At 36.1% G+C, this 15500-nt stretch overlaps 1 protein-coding gene across 4 annotated transcripts in view; it reads left to right on the top strand.

The window, feature by feature from the left end:
* chinmo (Chronologically inappropriate morphogenesis) overlaps positions 1-9386 on the top strand; it is a 46214-nt gene extending 36828 nt beyond the window's left edge. For all 4 annotated transcript variants that reach the window (XM_035870408.2, XM_035870409.2, XM_035870406.2 and 1 more), the window contains exon 7: positions 3898-9386. In XM_035870408.2, coding sequence (XP_035726301.1) covers positions 3898-4130 — 233 coding nt within the window. In that variant the 3' untranslated portion in view covers positions 4131-9386. The remainder of the gene's footprint in view (positions 1-3897) is intronic.
* The last annotated feature ends 6114 nt before the right edge of the window (positions 9387-15500 follow it).

The following is a 15500-nucleotide window of genomic DNA, read 5'->3' as shown; positions in this document are numbered from 1 at the left end:
AAAGGATTCTCAACGGACATCTTGAATCGTGGAGAAGTTTCGAAAGTGGACCGTTGTGCAGGTTATGGTTTCCCCTGATGGTCTCTCCTCCTTTGCTCGGTGAAAGAGGGTTGGCATCCCTTGCAGCCGCGAATCGACCAGGGCTCTTCTCCTCTCACTCCGTAGTACACTTCGAATAAGAGGGAGAGGGCCTAGGGCTCTCCCTTGATTTTGGGCTGCAACGCACACGCTGCCTGACATTGATTTTCCTCTCTCTCGTCCTTTGCCTCTTTTTCCTCTCTCTCTCTCTCTCTCCCTCCCTCCCTCCCTCCCTCCCTCCCTCCCTCTCTTTCCTTCTCGTCCTCCCTTAACTACGTTGTTTTCCATGTACCTGACGTCCTGCCGAGAAAATATTTCGTGAATTTTAATTAATATTGTTTTCAAGCGTGTATAGGCCGTCCGAAGAATTAGTGGAACTCTAAGTATCGCTAAGTAATTTCGTATATCCTTCGTACAAAACGAGTAAGAGGAATTTTCGTAGAAAATTGTTAGAGCCAAAAATAACGTGCAAAACATCGTGTTGAATTTGTAGACGTATCAAAAGAGCATCACGGGATAACGGGAGGCTGTTTCTTAAATCGAACAGATTTACCACGGTATCCATAGTAACGCAGCTAACTTTTCTTTCGAGTAACTACCTCTCGCATCTCTTCCCTTTCGACTCTTTCTTATTTCTTATGATAGGCCGCCTGCTCGACGACCAATTTGGCGCCACCGAACAAAATGTGTCAAGGTCTCTCGATCCACGATCAGCCACTCGCGAGTCCTCTATTTCTCTTCCCCTCTTTCTTCTTTTCGTCTTCGTCTTCATCTTCGTCTTTATCTCCTTCTTTTTCTTCTTCTGCTTCTACTTCTTTTATACATTTCGTTTCCACGGGAAAAACACGTCCGTTGCGTTTGATCAAGGCTACTCTACTAACTTCTATCATTTTCAGAAAATAGGTCGGAAACTTATTTCCTTTGAATGGTTATTTCAGATTGACTGTTGGACAATAAATCCAATGTCACTGATAACAACATAGCTCTTTTACTCTTCGTATTATCAAGATACTCAGATAAGAATTGAAGAGCCCCATTGTAAGACGTTCGAATACAGTATCGTTAAATTTCTACGATAATTGTACGAGTTAATTAAGATACCCTTGTATACGAGAATTTCTTTGTAAAAATGTGAAAATGTAGTGGAATTTCTCTTCTATACGTCGGTGCTTCGTCTTTACGTTATTCTATCTATTCAGTTTGAAAAGGGAAAAAGGGTCAGATCGTCGTCGTAGTTATAATCCAATTGGAGTGGGAGAGACCTTGGAAGTTGCTGCGTTTCGTAACTTAACCTTTCCATTTTCTCCCCTCTCGACTACTTCATCGTATCCAGACTCTCGGGCTTTCCTTCGATCCCTTCGGTCAAACACGCACGATTCCGCTGAGAGAGAATCGAAAAGTAAGAATTGCGAATGCTTTTTTTCCTCTTTTTCTTTTTTTTTTTTTTTTTTTCTTTTACCGTATCTCGCATCGCCGATCTATAGTTTGTTCTCGTATAATTTATAATATCATTCGAATAATTTGAAAGAATGAAAAACAATGAAATTCGAGCAAGATCATTCGATTCGAAATTACAAATTATTCCCCGATCAAAGTTTTTCTATATCTGGAAAAGCTAAATAAATCTATGATGATATCACGATAATGATCGATGGGCAAATGTCTCGAAATCGAGCGATTTCTAGGCAGAGCAGATGGCGGAGCCTTTCTCGGAAGCGATCATTTTTGTTTCCTGAGCCTTTCGGCCCGTTTTGCGTTTCTGCATGTTTCTCAGGGGCGTATCTACCCCGCAGCGCTATATCTGTCCTTTCTTTTTCTCATCCCGTGAAAACGTACATACGAACACATACAAACGCACACGTTCTCTGTCTCTTTCTTTCTTGTGCCTTTGTCTCAGGCACTCTCTCTCTCTCTCTCTCTCTCTCTCCCGCTCTCTCCCTCTCTCTCTCTCTCTCTCTCTCTGTTTCACGCGCTCGTCTTCACGGATCCCGCTCTTTGTTCCCCCGGTTGGATCCTTTGTGAATTTCATAGTCAGCTGCACGAAACCGAGGCCCGCCACCGCGGCCCCGTTTACTTTTTCTAGGATGCCCGGCTTCTATTTTTAGGTGCTATCCGCCGAAAAGCCAGAGAACGCGCGGTTCCGCGTGTAAGTACACGCGCTCGCATCTCACCAACTATCACGTACACGCTGATTTTTCTTCTTTTGATCCAGTTTCTTATCGAGCGACAATCGATCTACACGCAAACGATTTTAATATTTTACCATTAATACCAGTGTGATCTATGATTTTTCAGCGATAGGGCAAATTTGTTAATCAAGAAAAAGAATTCGACTTAATTATTTGATATCAGTTTATTATTTATAAAAAAAAAAAAAAAGAAAAAGTTTAGAGAACGTGTTACCGTTCCATAACATCTACGATTCTATTCGTTCTTAACTATTTTTGGGGCTGCCATTCTTCGTTTGCATTACGTGTTTGATAATATTGAGATAGCCGACAGGATTGAAATTTCGAAGGAATATTTCCCTTTCTTTCTCTCTTTTAAGAGAGAAAAATAGAAAGCGTGACGTACTATTTCTTATCGAAGTTGTACTATAATAGTCTTGAGCGCAACCTGCCGTGTTCGCACGACGTATAATAAACGCGTACACGCACACGCCTTTCACGCCCACGATTATTTATGCGTTGCATGTGGTGGTCGTAACGACTTTCGAGGGCCCACGTTTTACAGCGTTCTAGCGTGCGAGCCAACCCTATACCTACTTCTGTTTTCTACGTTTCAGCTCTTTCTTCCGACGATAACGTAATGTTACTACTTTCGAAACAGTAGATAATCCACCATCGATCTGATATCTTCTATTCATTTATTTTCTCTCGAACGACAATTTTCTTCAATCGATTCAAGTAAATTAATCTTCTTTTGTTTTTTTTTTTTTATTCTTATATAAAAAGAAGAAATTAAAATCGCGCTTGATCGGTTCAGTTTCTCGTTTTCTTACTTCTATTTGATTTCTTCTTCTTTGTCGTTTTCTCTCTCTTTTCTTTTCTTTTTTTCTTTTTTTTTTTTCTCTCTTTTCGTGGTCCAAGAATTTCAAACGAAGCAGGAAGAGTTAGAAACAGTCACGGTCAGTTTGCAGAACGTTAATTTCTAACGATCGGTTCCGTCCGACAAAAGAAAGAATAAAAGAACGGAGGATGATCAGTGATCTCTTTCTCGTGAATGGTGAGGTTCGAAAAGAATGCGAGTTAATCGTCCTCGATATGGGGAAGCTAGTTGCTCATTGGATGGCCTTGCACGCGCCGACGATCTCTAGAAGGCATTGGCCTGATGCTCTACCGTAAACCGTTCCTTCGTCGCCGTTGACTTTGTTTTCTTCTTATTGAAGGGACTAATGGCAAAGCGTGCGCGCGCGACCATCAGGCTAAAATATAGCCGGCGCGAAGTAAAAGGATGGAAGATTACGTAACTTGCATTTTCTACGCCAAGATTTGCCTCGATCCTCGTAACACGTGGAGCATGATCTTTTTAATTAAGTTCAATCCTACAAATTTCTTTCAGAGAATCACAGTAATCACAATCCAATTAATTCTCAAACGGATTGTATCTAATTTAAACTCTTATTGTACAAAGAGTTAAATTCAAAATCGAGTATCGCTGGGTTTCTTCTATTTATATACATATATATATATATATATATATATATATATATATACACGTATATATATATGTATTATTACTATTATTATTATTATTATATTACGCAGCGCTTGTGACTTATCAAATATTTCTTTCTTCTTTTTGTTTTCTTTTTTACAGGTAAAAAACTAAAGTGTCCCTTTTGCGAGAGACTGTACGGGTATGAGACGAATCTGCGTGCCCATGTACGACAGCGTCATCAGGGCATCAGGGTACATTGCCCATACTGTTCGCGAACATTCACGAGGAACAACACCGTACGACGGCACATAGCACGAGAGCATAAAGGCGAGTTGAGTCTAAAAGCTTTCCAAGAGACGAATCACTCGGCCTCCGATTTGGTGCCGCAGTAACAACATTCTCCTAGACCTTCTTATCATCGTCGCCGTCATCATTGTTGTTGTCATCGTCGTCGTCGTCGTCGTCGTCGTCGCCGCCGCCGTCGCCGTCGTCGTCGTCGTCGTCGTCGTCGTCAACGTCGTTGTCGTCGTCGTCGTCGTAGTCATTCTTTTCTTCGTGATTCCGTGATCCAGTATGCCGAAGAAGAAGAAATGAAAATGAAGAAATATCGAAACCACCGAAACTTTTTTTTCGGCTACACGCTACACGAAGAATCTAAGGACAATTGGGGAACCGTTTAGTTCTCCATTTACCTTTCGACGTTCGACTCGAACACACCGTCCCTATTCCTCGATCGGTAAACGCAGTAAGACGATGTTCCACGATGTTTATTCAAAATCCTGCCAGCTTCCGAGAGAAAAGTCCTTCCAAATTAAACGAGGAGGAACAAATATCCAAGGATCTTTGGCTTCGATCAATCAATCTCATGGATTAATATGTTGGATCCATTTTTTTTTTTTTTCAACGAACTGGCAATCCTTCAAAAACGTTGGCAATTTTCGAAGAAGCAAAAGGACATCTTCAACATCTACGATAATTTTCTTTTGCTTCGTCTCTTTGGTTACTTTTTATTTTTCTTTTCTTTTGTTTTCACTTTTTTCCATTTAATAACGATTACAAGAAAACTCAACGGCTGCATTTTACGAGAGCAAACATCGTTCGAAGGCCATTACGTCATCATCATCGTCTTCGTTGTCGTCGTTGTTGTTATCTACCTGGGATCATCGTCCTACTACCACAGCATCGTAGACCGAAGCAAAGGAACTTTAAGGTCAGGTTTAGGACTCGCAGTTTTTTGAAAGATTTCTAAGACGCACGGTGAGTTCTTTCTTTTTGAAGGAAAGTTTTTTCTAGTTTTGTTTCTCTTTAAATCGTTACGTTAAATGTCGCGAAAGCGAGTTCTTTCGTTTTGCAAATGAAAAAAAAGAGATTTATTGAGAAACCATGAGCATTTTTCGTTTCCGTGCCTCTTGGCGGATCTTTCTGAAAAAATATACGTCGCGAACTCGAAGTGAGAAAAGCTGCCGTCGTATAAGAATACGATTATTAGAAAAAAGAGAGAGAGAGAGAGAGAGAGAGAGAGAGAGAATGCGCGTGTGAGAGGATGCGTGTATCTGTATGAATGAGAAAATGTGAGTAAGATAGAACGAAAGGAGGATTGTATGTATGAGCAAGCAAGGAGGAAAGTTAGAAAAGGGAACGCCAGCGAATCACAAAACTAGTCAATGAAAGTGCAACGGTCGTCTAGGGACTAATTAACTATAACTATTAAATGAGAAAGTTAAGCGATAAATGGAAATAGACGATGTAAGTAAAGAGCAAAAATAGTTAAACGAATGATAACAACACATGTGGTTAATACAAGAATAAAAATAGTGAATAAACGCGCGAATTAATAGTATAATAATATATCGAAGATAATGCAAAACGGAAATAGTCATAGGATTGAAAACACAAACTCAGGTAAATAATACATACATACATTTATTAATATAAATAGGTATATGTTGAACTAGACGAAACGTTTTTCATAGTTGAAGCTGCCGAGTACCGATAATAGAGAAACAAAGAGAAAAAGATAGTAGAACGAAGCTACCATGGTTGTCCCTTTTTTCGATCATTCGCGAAATTGAAGAATAACGAAAAGTATATACATATACCGTATGAAAGGATGATCGAGAAGAAGTAAAAACAATTATCGGTTGCTACTACTTTTTTGATAGTTCAAACGTGTTACAAAGAGAAAGATGAGATAGTCTCTTCATCACCAATTTTTATTAATTATTATCACTACTACCATAAAAATGTTAACTTTTTCAATGCAGATCTCTGGAACTATATTACTGTTGAAGAAAGTCGAGCCTAGGATCGATATTTACAGAGATAACCGTACACACATACGCATATTTACAGAAACGGGTGATATAATGAATAATATACATACGTCATACCTTAGTTACGTTCAGTCGTTCACACGCGCAGTGCCAAAACAATACTAAAATATCCAACTCGAACGAGATGCATTTCGTTTTCACGCGTTTCCCTCTTTTACTTCTTCTTTTTTTGTTTTTGGGGTTTTTTTTTTTTTTTATTTGCTGCAAGATACGAGACTTTATTATCTATTATTATTATTATTATCATTATTAATTATTATAGAGTATGGTTATTATTATTATTATTAATATTATTATCTATTATTATTATTATTATTATTATTATTATTATTATTATTATTATTGCTATTATTATTATTATTATTATTATTATTATTATTATTATTATTATTATTATTATTATTATTATTGCTATTATTATTATTATTATTATTATTATTATTATTATTATTATTATTATTATGATCATCATCATTGTCGATCGACCACCACCGTGACTATATCACCATTTTATCATTATTAAAACACCCGACTATCTGTGGAGATTATGATATATTATATATCGCAAGGAGAGGTGGTGGCGAGTCGCATATAACAGGATAACGAAATAATACTGAAAACACGATTTTTGTACAGCTGACAGTTTTATACGAAAAGTTTATGAGATTATTACGATTCTAGGACGAACCGTCATATGATATAAACCGGAAAGCACTAGAACATAGTTTCGCTCTTTCTATGGAATGGTTCGATCGGAGTAAAGAAAATAAAGCAATTTTCTTGTACAATAATTGTCATAAAGAGTCCAAAGTCATGTCTTTATTCGGGGGGAAAAAAAAATTTATTCATCATTTTTTCTAATAAGAATATTGCCGATAAGAAAACCGTCATTGTTCTCATAGAAATAGTTAAACATTTGTTGCTTCTTTATTCCGATTTCTTTTCCTCCTCCCTTAGAAAGACCGATCACGTTCGTGCGAAACAATCACTACCACTTTGTTATTTATTTACAATGTTTAAATAATGGACTTTTGTCCGAAGCAATAGAATCGCTAATCGGGAATATTAGAGAATAATAGAGAGAAATAGATACGGGAAATAGTAATTGAGCCAAACTGGATCGCGTTTATACTCTTAGATTAATGATAAGGTCTCGTGAAGAAAAGAAAAAAAAAAAAAAAAAAGAAAAAAAAGAAACAAAAACTGCACTTTAGCCCGGTTTTATAGATTGTGATCAATGCAATAGCTGTATATTATCTATTAATATTTAGATACTCCTAGTCAGGATGGCATCGCGATATTACTTGTTGCAGTATTTTACAAACTTTATACACAGATTTTTCTCTTTTTTACTCGATGAAAATGTCGTTTATTCTTTCTTATTTTTGTTACAGTGAGAAAGAGCATTATAAAGATTTATATTCACAACGATATGCCTACCATAAGTTTATCAGAGAGACAATAGACGATATAGAATTGTTTAGCGTTAAAACAGCAGAACAAAGAAAATGAGAAACATAGCAAAGAAGATACATGAAATAGGATATACGAAAAAGCATATTATATACATGCATACATGTATATATATATATATATATATATATATATATATATATACATATATATACATATATATATGCTGACACTTCGTTTTTTTTTCTTCTTTTTTCTACTATTACTACTGATAATATTTAATATAATATTAATTATTTTTCTTATTATTGTTTTCAATCGTCCGTAAAAGTGAGCGCGAGATACGTCGTCGCTCGCAATTTTTGCCAAAAGTATGAAAGTACTACCTCATCGTTTTTATAATGTGTGCACATTTTTACGCGTAAACATAACAGGGAACACAACTTACAATAATTAACAAAACAAAAAAGGAAGAATTCTGTACATTCCGTACAGTTACCTACTATTGCTACTACTACTATTATTACTACTATTACTACTATTATTACTACTACTACTATTACAAATATTACTATATTATAATCAGCGGGCCCTGTATACTGGGTGATACAAAAGCACGGATCTCGAAGCTCCTTAGGCTCGAATTTCGAATCGTTCTCGCGACTTGTCGCCGATAATAACGATAATAGTAATGGTGATATTACGGTTTTTTGTACAGCACTTTCTCCACCTACCCCTTCCCCCCGCCCCCAAACGCAAGCTCAAGTCCTTTTTAATCAATCTACGATATTACAAAGCATTGATTTCTTTTTACGGGTAAACAATACTAGTCAAGCGTACAAACAGACCGATTTTTACGAGTATTTTTTTATCCTACTAAAGTTTCTATCGATAGGACAAGGAGAGAGAAAGAGAGCGAGAGAGTACATAATTAAATATATACATACACATACATAGATACATATATATATATATATATATAAATATACATATATATTTTTCGATTAACGAAATTCGAGATTGCCGGAAGGGTTTCGAGATCCATTGCGCACGTGATACATATATATATATAATATATCTCTACGTATAATAGACCCGTTTTTTACCAAGCGTATAATACCACTATGTAACAATAGTAAGGAAGAAAGAAAGAAAGAAAGAAAGAAAGAAAAAAATGAGAGCGACCATACATGCGTCTACGCTTATGGCTAGTGCGCGTGTGAGTGAGTGTGTGTGTGCGTGTGCGTGTATGCGTGTGTTTTTATGAGTGTGCACATGGGTAAGCGTGAGAGAGCAAGAGTGTGTAAATTTGTGAATGGACCAGAGAGAGAGAGAGAGAGAAAGAGAGGGAGAGAGAGGGAAAGAGAGAAAGAGAGAGGAGAGAGAGAGAGAGAGAGAGAGAGAGAGAGAGAAAGTATAGTAAATGCACGTGATTTAGCGACGTTAGAAACGAGAGAGAAAAAAACCATAGACACGCGATCGAATGATTCGCCGTATATAAAAACGAGAAAAAAATAAAAAATAAAAAAAAAGAATGGATCATAGAAATACGACACACTATATTATCCGCGTAATCATATATTAAGAACGTCTGAAAATTGGTCATCTTTTTTATGCGATGTTACGCGAAACCGAAAATAAATTGAAAACCCAAAAAAAAAAGAGTAGAAGAAAGGGAAGGATTAATCTTCTCTTTTTTCGTGCAGTTAGAAAGAAAGAAATAAGAAAAGAAAATGAAGAAAGAAAAACTTACGGCAAGCAAGCGTGTTCGGGCGCATAAATTTCCAATCTTAGCTGTGGAAACGGAAAAGGAAAGAACTGAAAAGGAGACAAAAAGAAAAAGAATAAAGAAGCCAAGAAAAAAAAAAAAAGATGCAAAAATCAGGGCGCGAGTCGTCGAAATATTTGTTTGAAGGGTGGTACTGATTATTTCGACCGAGGGAAAAAGGATGATGGGGTGATGATTATGATGGTCTCCGAAATTAGACGACTTAGATTTTAGGCGATAGAGGGAAAAAGAGGGAGGGATCGGGAATAGATCCGTATGGTGGGAGAGAAAAGGGAGTAAAAATTGTGTTACGTGTCGTTCCATATGCGCATACACACGCGATGATACAGGATTAAAAGAAAATTCAAACAGAAAGAGACAGAGAGAGAGAGAGAGAGAGAGAGAGAAAGAGATACCTACATATTTAATTATTAATGGAATATTGAAAGAAGACAAAAAAATAAAATTGATGGTGAATACGCACGTACACACGACACACATACCGCGCACGTGTAAATAGTTACGGTCACATTTTGGCATGTTAAACAAATATTTACTTAATATAAATATTATATATATATATATATATATATGTATATGTATATGTATATGTATATAAATATATATTGTTTTTGGCTACCTGCTAAGCAGATGCAAGTGTACCTTTAAATGGTACGTAATGAATTTAGCGTTAAGTTTATTAGGAATCGATTCGGTCGCATTAAAGGACGATAAGATCGAGAGCGTCATAAAAGTGATAGAACGTCAGAGGGATAGGAGGGTTCGAGGGGTTGTAATGACGAATCGACTTAAGCTTCACGGTTTATCTGTTTCGTCATACGTACAAGAAAAATAAATGAGGACATTATATCGCATACGTAATGGTATTATATGTACGATTACGCATACACACACACACACACACACATATATATACAAATACGAATACACAGAATGAAATACGGAAATGGAACGATACACCGGAACACACACACACACACACGCATGCGCACATACATACATATATACATACATGCGTAGACAGACGGAACGTCGATCGCGAGAATATTCCGAACAATCGGCGCACATGTACCTAGATAATCAACGTAGAATTATTATGGATTTAGAATTAGTCGGTATTTTGATGAAGATTAAGGAAATTATAAATGCGTATAATCTCATGAGGAAAAAAAAAATGTTAAAATATACCTAGGAAGAATACGGGACATCGAAGGTGGACACGGTTTTCTTTTTCTACTTTCTTTTCTTTTTTATTTCTCTCACGCTTCGACCTTTCGACCTCGCGCTTCGGTCGACATTTGATTTATTTATTTTTTTTTGTTTTTTTTTTTTTTCGTTCTAACAAACTCCTTTCGTTTTCTCTTTTCCTTAGATATAGATTTTCAATGAGTTTGAGTTCCGTGTCCCGAGAGTTTATTCGATCGTCAAGTTTTTTTTTCTTTTCTCTTCTTTTTTTCTTTTCTTTTTTTTTTTTTTTTTTAAATTTCCCGCGTCGGCCATTGTTTTCTCCGTTTCGACGGGTAGGTTTTGTCACGAGTATAAAAGGGAGAGAAATTAATACACGTAGATATAGTTTTCTGTTTGGCGTTCGTGACAGACGTATTTCTTCTTCGGAAGTGCAAAATTTCTGTGAACCAACGAGCGTATCGACTCGAAGTCGAGCGGAGATTAGACCTTCCTCTGGCGATGCATTAAAATTCGTTACTCTGAGAAGGGAGATATAATAGACAAACAAAAAAAAAAAAGTGATTAAAGAAAACGAAGGATATTCAAAATTCATTATTTCCCTCCGTCACTCGATTTCGTGTCGATCGTTTATCGTGCAATTCTGGTGTAAATTTAAGGGAAAGAAAAAAAAAAAGTACTGTATCCATGTATATATTATAGAGATACACGCGCGCGTACAAACGGACACGACGCTCATACACGGACACACGCGCGTTTCTACATCGACGCATGCACGTGCACACGTATAAACACACTAATACACATATTTAAAAGGACACACCGTGTTCCGTGCGACACACGCGTATTCGCGAATCGCCAGGGGCTTTAGTTTTTCGGTGAAGAATGTGCAAAAATATAAGAGGGACGGGGGATGAAGAAAAAAAAAAGAAAAAAAGAAAAATAAAGAAAAAAAGAGGAAAAAAGAAAAAACGAAACGAAATGGAAGAATTAGGGAAATGGGGGGAAGGGAATAAAAACCGAAAAACCGACTACAAGGGAATAGAGCTGACAATGGTTAACTCGTATCCGAAAGAAAACGCGTACGCGGCTCAATTATCGTATTATCACGGCGTAGGATAAAATGTTGCATGTTGTTTCTATAATATGTGTTTTACGGATTGAAAATCCTTTTGCAAAGAAAAAGAGAGAGAGAGAAAAAAGAAGAAAGAGAAGATGTCGTGTGTGACACAGAACTTTGAGTGAGGAGTTATAAAGCGGGACGAAGAGCTTACATTCGTGAGATCGATCGTTTTTGAAAGATGAAAAATGACAAGTACTATGAGGAGGGACGGGGAGAAGAGGAGTGGAGAATTTAGAACAAAAGGAATTTTGGGATCCACGATGTAAATGGTATATGTCCGTGACGGGTGAATCTTCTTCGTTTTATCCGGTACTGCCTCGCGTGGCGGTTGTTAGGATTAGTTTCGGGATTAGAGGCAAGAGAAAAAAAGTGATAGGGATATCGAGGAAGGGATGAAAAAACGATCCCCCACGCGTGGCTTAGAATGGAATGAGTAAAGAAAAAAAGGAAAAAAAGAGAAAAGAATCGATGTATCGTTGCTGCACCTACACACCATCACGCACAAATGGAGTACACAACGGCGGGTAAATAAAAATCAAAAAACATTAAAAAAAAAAAAAAAAAAAAAAAAAAACAGAAGAAGAAAATATAACAGGAAAAAGGGAATACGAGAAACTCGCTGTGTACCATTTTATATTTTCTCTTTTGTTTCTCATTTCTTGATTTTCGATATAGTATTCTAGATACTACATCGGTGATTAGATGATAAATGAAAGACTAAGTAATTAGAAAAAGGGATTATATACATCGCTACGTGTAAAAGCGACGTTAATGCATATATGTGTAAATATATGTGCATGATAATTCGTGAATGGTTAGGTCGAAAATGATCTAAAAAAGAGAGAGAGAGAGAGAGAGAGAGAGAGAGAGGGAGGGAGAAATATGGAAAATTGAAATATCGAAGATTTACCGGTTAGAGAAGAAAAGATGGAAGGAAGAAAGGAAGAGAATAAAGAAAAAGGAAGGAGGAGAAAGGAAAGAGAAAGAGAAAGGAATAAAAAACAAAAAAAAAAGAACGTGCGGTCGCAAGGTGGGGCTTCTTTTCCGATTTCGGGGGCGAGCGGTCGATTCTCGGCCGTGACTTATAGTACAAAGTAAACAAAAAAAGAAAAAAGAAAAAAAAGAAAGAAATAACGTTTAAGGGATACAATTGACAATTGACAAAGGTAAAAAAAGAAGAGAAAAAAACATAATAATGAAAAAAAAAAAAAAAATACCATAACAAACGAACATATTAATCGATAGACACGCAGATTGTGAAATTCTTTTAGAATTTAACTGTACACGCTGTAAATTTAATGGAACACGACGATGATCAATTTTATAGTGTAATTGTTCGAAGGCTGGAAGGAGGGCTGGATTTTGCGATGATCGCTCTTCAAGAAGAATTCCGATGATCTCCACGTACACATGTACAAGAAAAATAGAAATGAAAGTGAAAATGAAAAAGAAAGAAAGACAAAAGAAAAAGAAAGAAAGACAAAAGAAAAAGAAAAACGGAAATGCAACTTGAAAACGCATATACAATTTCATAGGAAAAGTTTGTCAGAAAGGGAGTACCACTGCCAGAGATCATCGTATATCTTTCGTCTTGTCGATCATCGCATTTTTTTTTCTATCCCTACTGTTCATCCCCGACGACAAAAATATGATAATGGATCACAATACTTCATCGCACACTAGTACAAATGCTACCTCACACACGACATACAGGGTGCACGGAATATAAAGCTTATAAATCTCTATACATAAGAGAGAATAGAAAGAAAGAAGAAGAGAAAAAAATAAAGCCTACGCGATATTTTACGATAGAACAAATATTTCCGAGATATCGAAACGCGCTGGTATTCTCTTCTTTTTTCACTATCGGCTGAAGAAAAGGAAAAAGAGAAAAGAAAAAAAAAAAGAAGCTTTTAAAATTGGCGCCATCGTCTGAAGTATCAGAATTAATAGAGTCGAAGAGAATGAGGAATAATGAAATAACAAAAAAAGAAAAAAAAAGAGATAGAGCGCAAAGTAAAAAAAAAAAAAAAGAAAAAAATAAAATAAAAGATAAAGAGAAGAAAGCTTTTCAATAAATAATCAGACAATTCGCGAAAGGGAAAAACGATTGTTGTTTGACGATATCTTTCGTCGAGAAGTAGAACGACGAGGTAGATTCTTTTCGCGATCACGAGTCCCTCACTCAGGAATATGAAAATCAAGTACAAACTACAAAGTATAATAGTCGATAAGGTTTTAATAACATAAATCAATAATCAAGCGATGCAATAGTTCGAGCGTATAGTAGGCTTAAAAACAAAAAAAAAAAAAAGGAAAAAAAGAGAGAGAGAGAAAGAGAAAGAGAAAAAGGAGGATGCTATCGGTGTTCGTTCATTCACATTAAATTACTTACTTGTTCGTCTTATTCGTAAGAAACAAAAAAGAAAAAACAAAAACGTCGTCGCCCGAATAAACTTTGAAACTTTGTCTCTTTTTTTTTTTTTTCGTCGTTTACTATCACCAGAGAGAGTTTATGACGATGAAAAAGATCGTAAAATTAGTATCGATCGAATGATAAAAGAAACAAACGACGCACGCGAGGAATGATCTTCGAATCGTTTTTTTTTCGTCTCGATTTCATTTTTCGATGATCGATTCCCTCTCGATCTCGACCCGAACGTGTGTGTTGTACGTTCGACTCTTTTCAAAATTCATGACAATCTTTTTTCATCCTGGCATTTTTTACACTGCCGAACCGAGATGCTTTGCACGATTTTCCAAAAGAAAAAAAAAAAAAAAAAAAAAAATAAAAACAAAAAAAAAGAATCACTAATTCCTTTTAGACGCGTCGAAAATCTCCTTATCCTCGCTTTTAGATTTAATTGCTTCAAATTTACACAAATCCTTAAGCTTGTTCTAAACGCATCTCTATTTTCTTTAAAATTTTCGCTTAAAAAACGAAACATTTCCTTTTCTTTACTTTTTTTATTATTTTTTTGTTTTCTTTTTCAGCACGAATCAGATTTATTTTCATTTTATCCAAATTTTACAATGCTCTTTTGATTTCGAGATGTTATCGATTTTGAGTTCATCAAGAAAGCGTGTTTTTCGTTCGATTCCTTCTTTTTTTTTTTTACTTTAATTTTCTTTTCTTTTTATCTTTTTTTTTTTCTTTTTTTTTTAATCAAAAGATTGTGTTTTATTTTTCTTCTCCCCCCTCCATTTGTCCCTCATCTCAAAACACAGACACTAATACACGCACAAGCGCGATTATACGCCAATTCATCGTTCGTACCTGCAAAGAGAATCACGTGGCGACCATCGGTATATAAATAGTACATATATACATAAAACCTGCATTTAAATAATGACATATAAAATAAGTATACGAAACCGCTTCTACCTCAATCTCACCGCGTTAAGCGGATGTATCGCAATACACAAGAAAACACACTTACTTTACGTACACATGAAAAGAAACGAAACTCATAAACCATTCATAATTTTCGAACAACTTTTCTTTCTTTGATAATTATTGGAAAAGAGCAAATAAAAGAGGAGTATTATTGTCATTTTTCTCATGGAGACACTAATTCTATAGAGTCTCTAATTGTAAGAACACACATGACATGTACTCTGACAAACGAACACGCACGCACGCACGTATACAAACACACAGACACACACACATACATATGGACAACATAAATATAATATATACGTAAATGTAGTATATAGCGAATATATACATAATAAATGTATAGGAAAGAATTATACTATCAGGATCCTCCCACACACGATACACACGCAAAATCTCACTTTGTCCCTTCGTCACCCTTTCTCCTCTTCCTCCTCCTCCTCCTCCTCCTCTTCTTCCTCCTCTTCAACTCTATTATCGAATTCCATCCTTCAATTTCCTTCCCAACCAGCAATTCCC

The sequence above is a fragment of the Vespa mandarinia genome, chromosome 7, assembly GCF_050613455.1.
Source record: "Vespa mandarinia isolate Hongniang chromosome 7, ASM5061345v1, whole genome shotgun sequence".
Classification (NCBI taxonomy): domain Eukaryota; kingdom Metazoa; phylum Arthropoda; class Insecta; order Hymenoptera; family Vespidae; genus Vespa; species Vespa mandarinia.
This window is presented reverse-complemented; position numbering and strand designations above follow the sequence as displayed.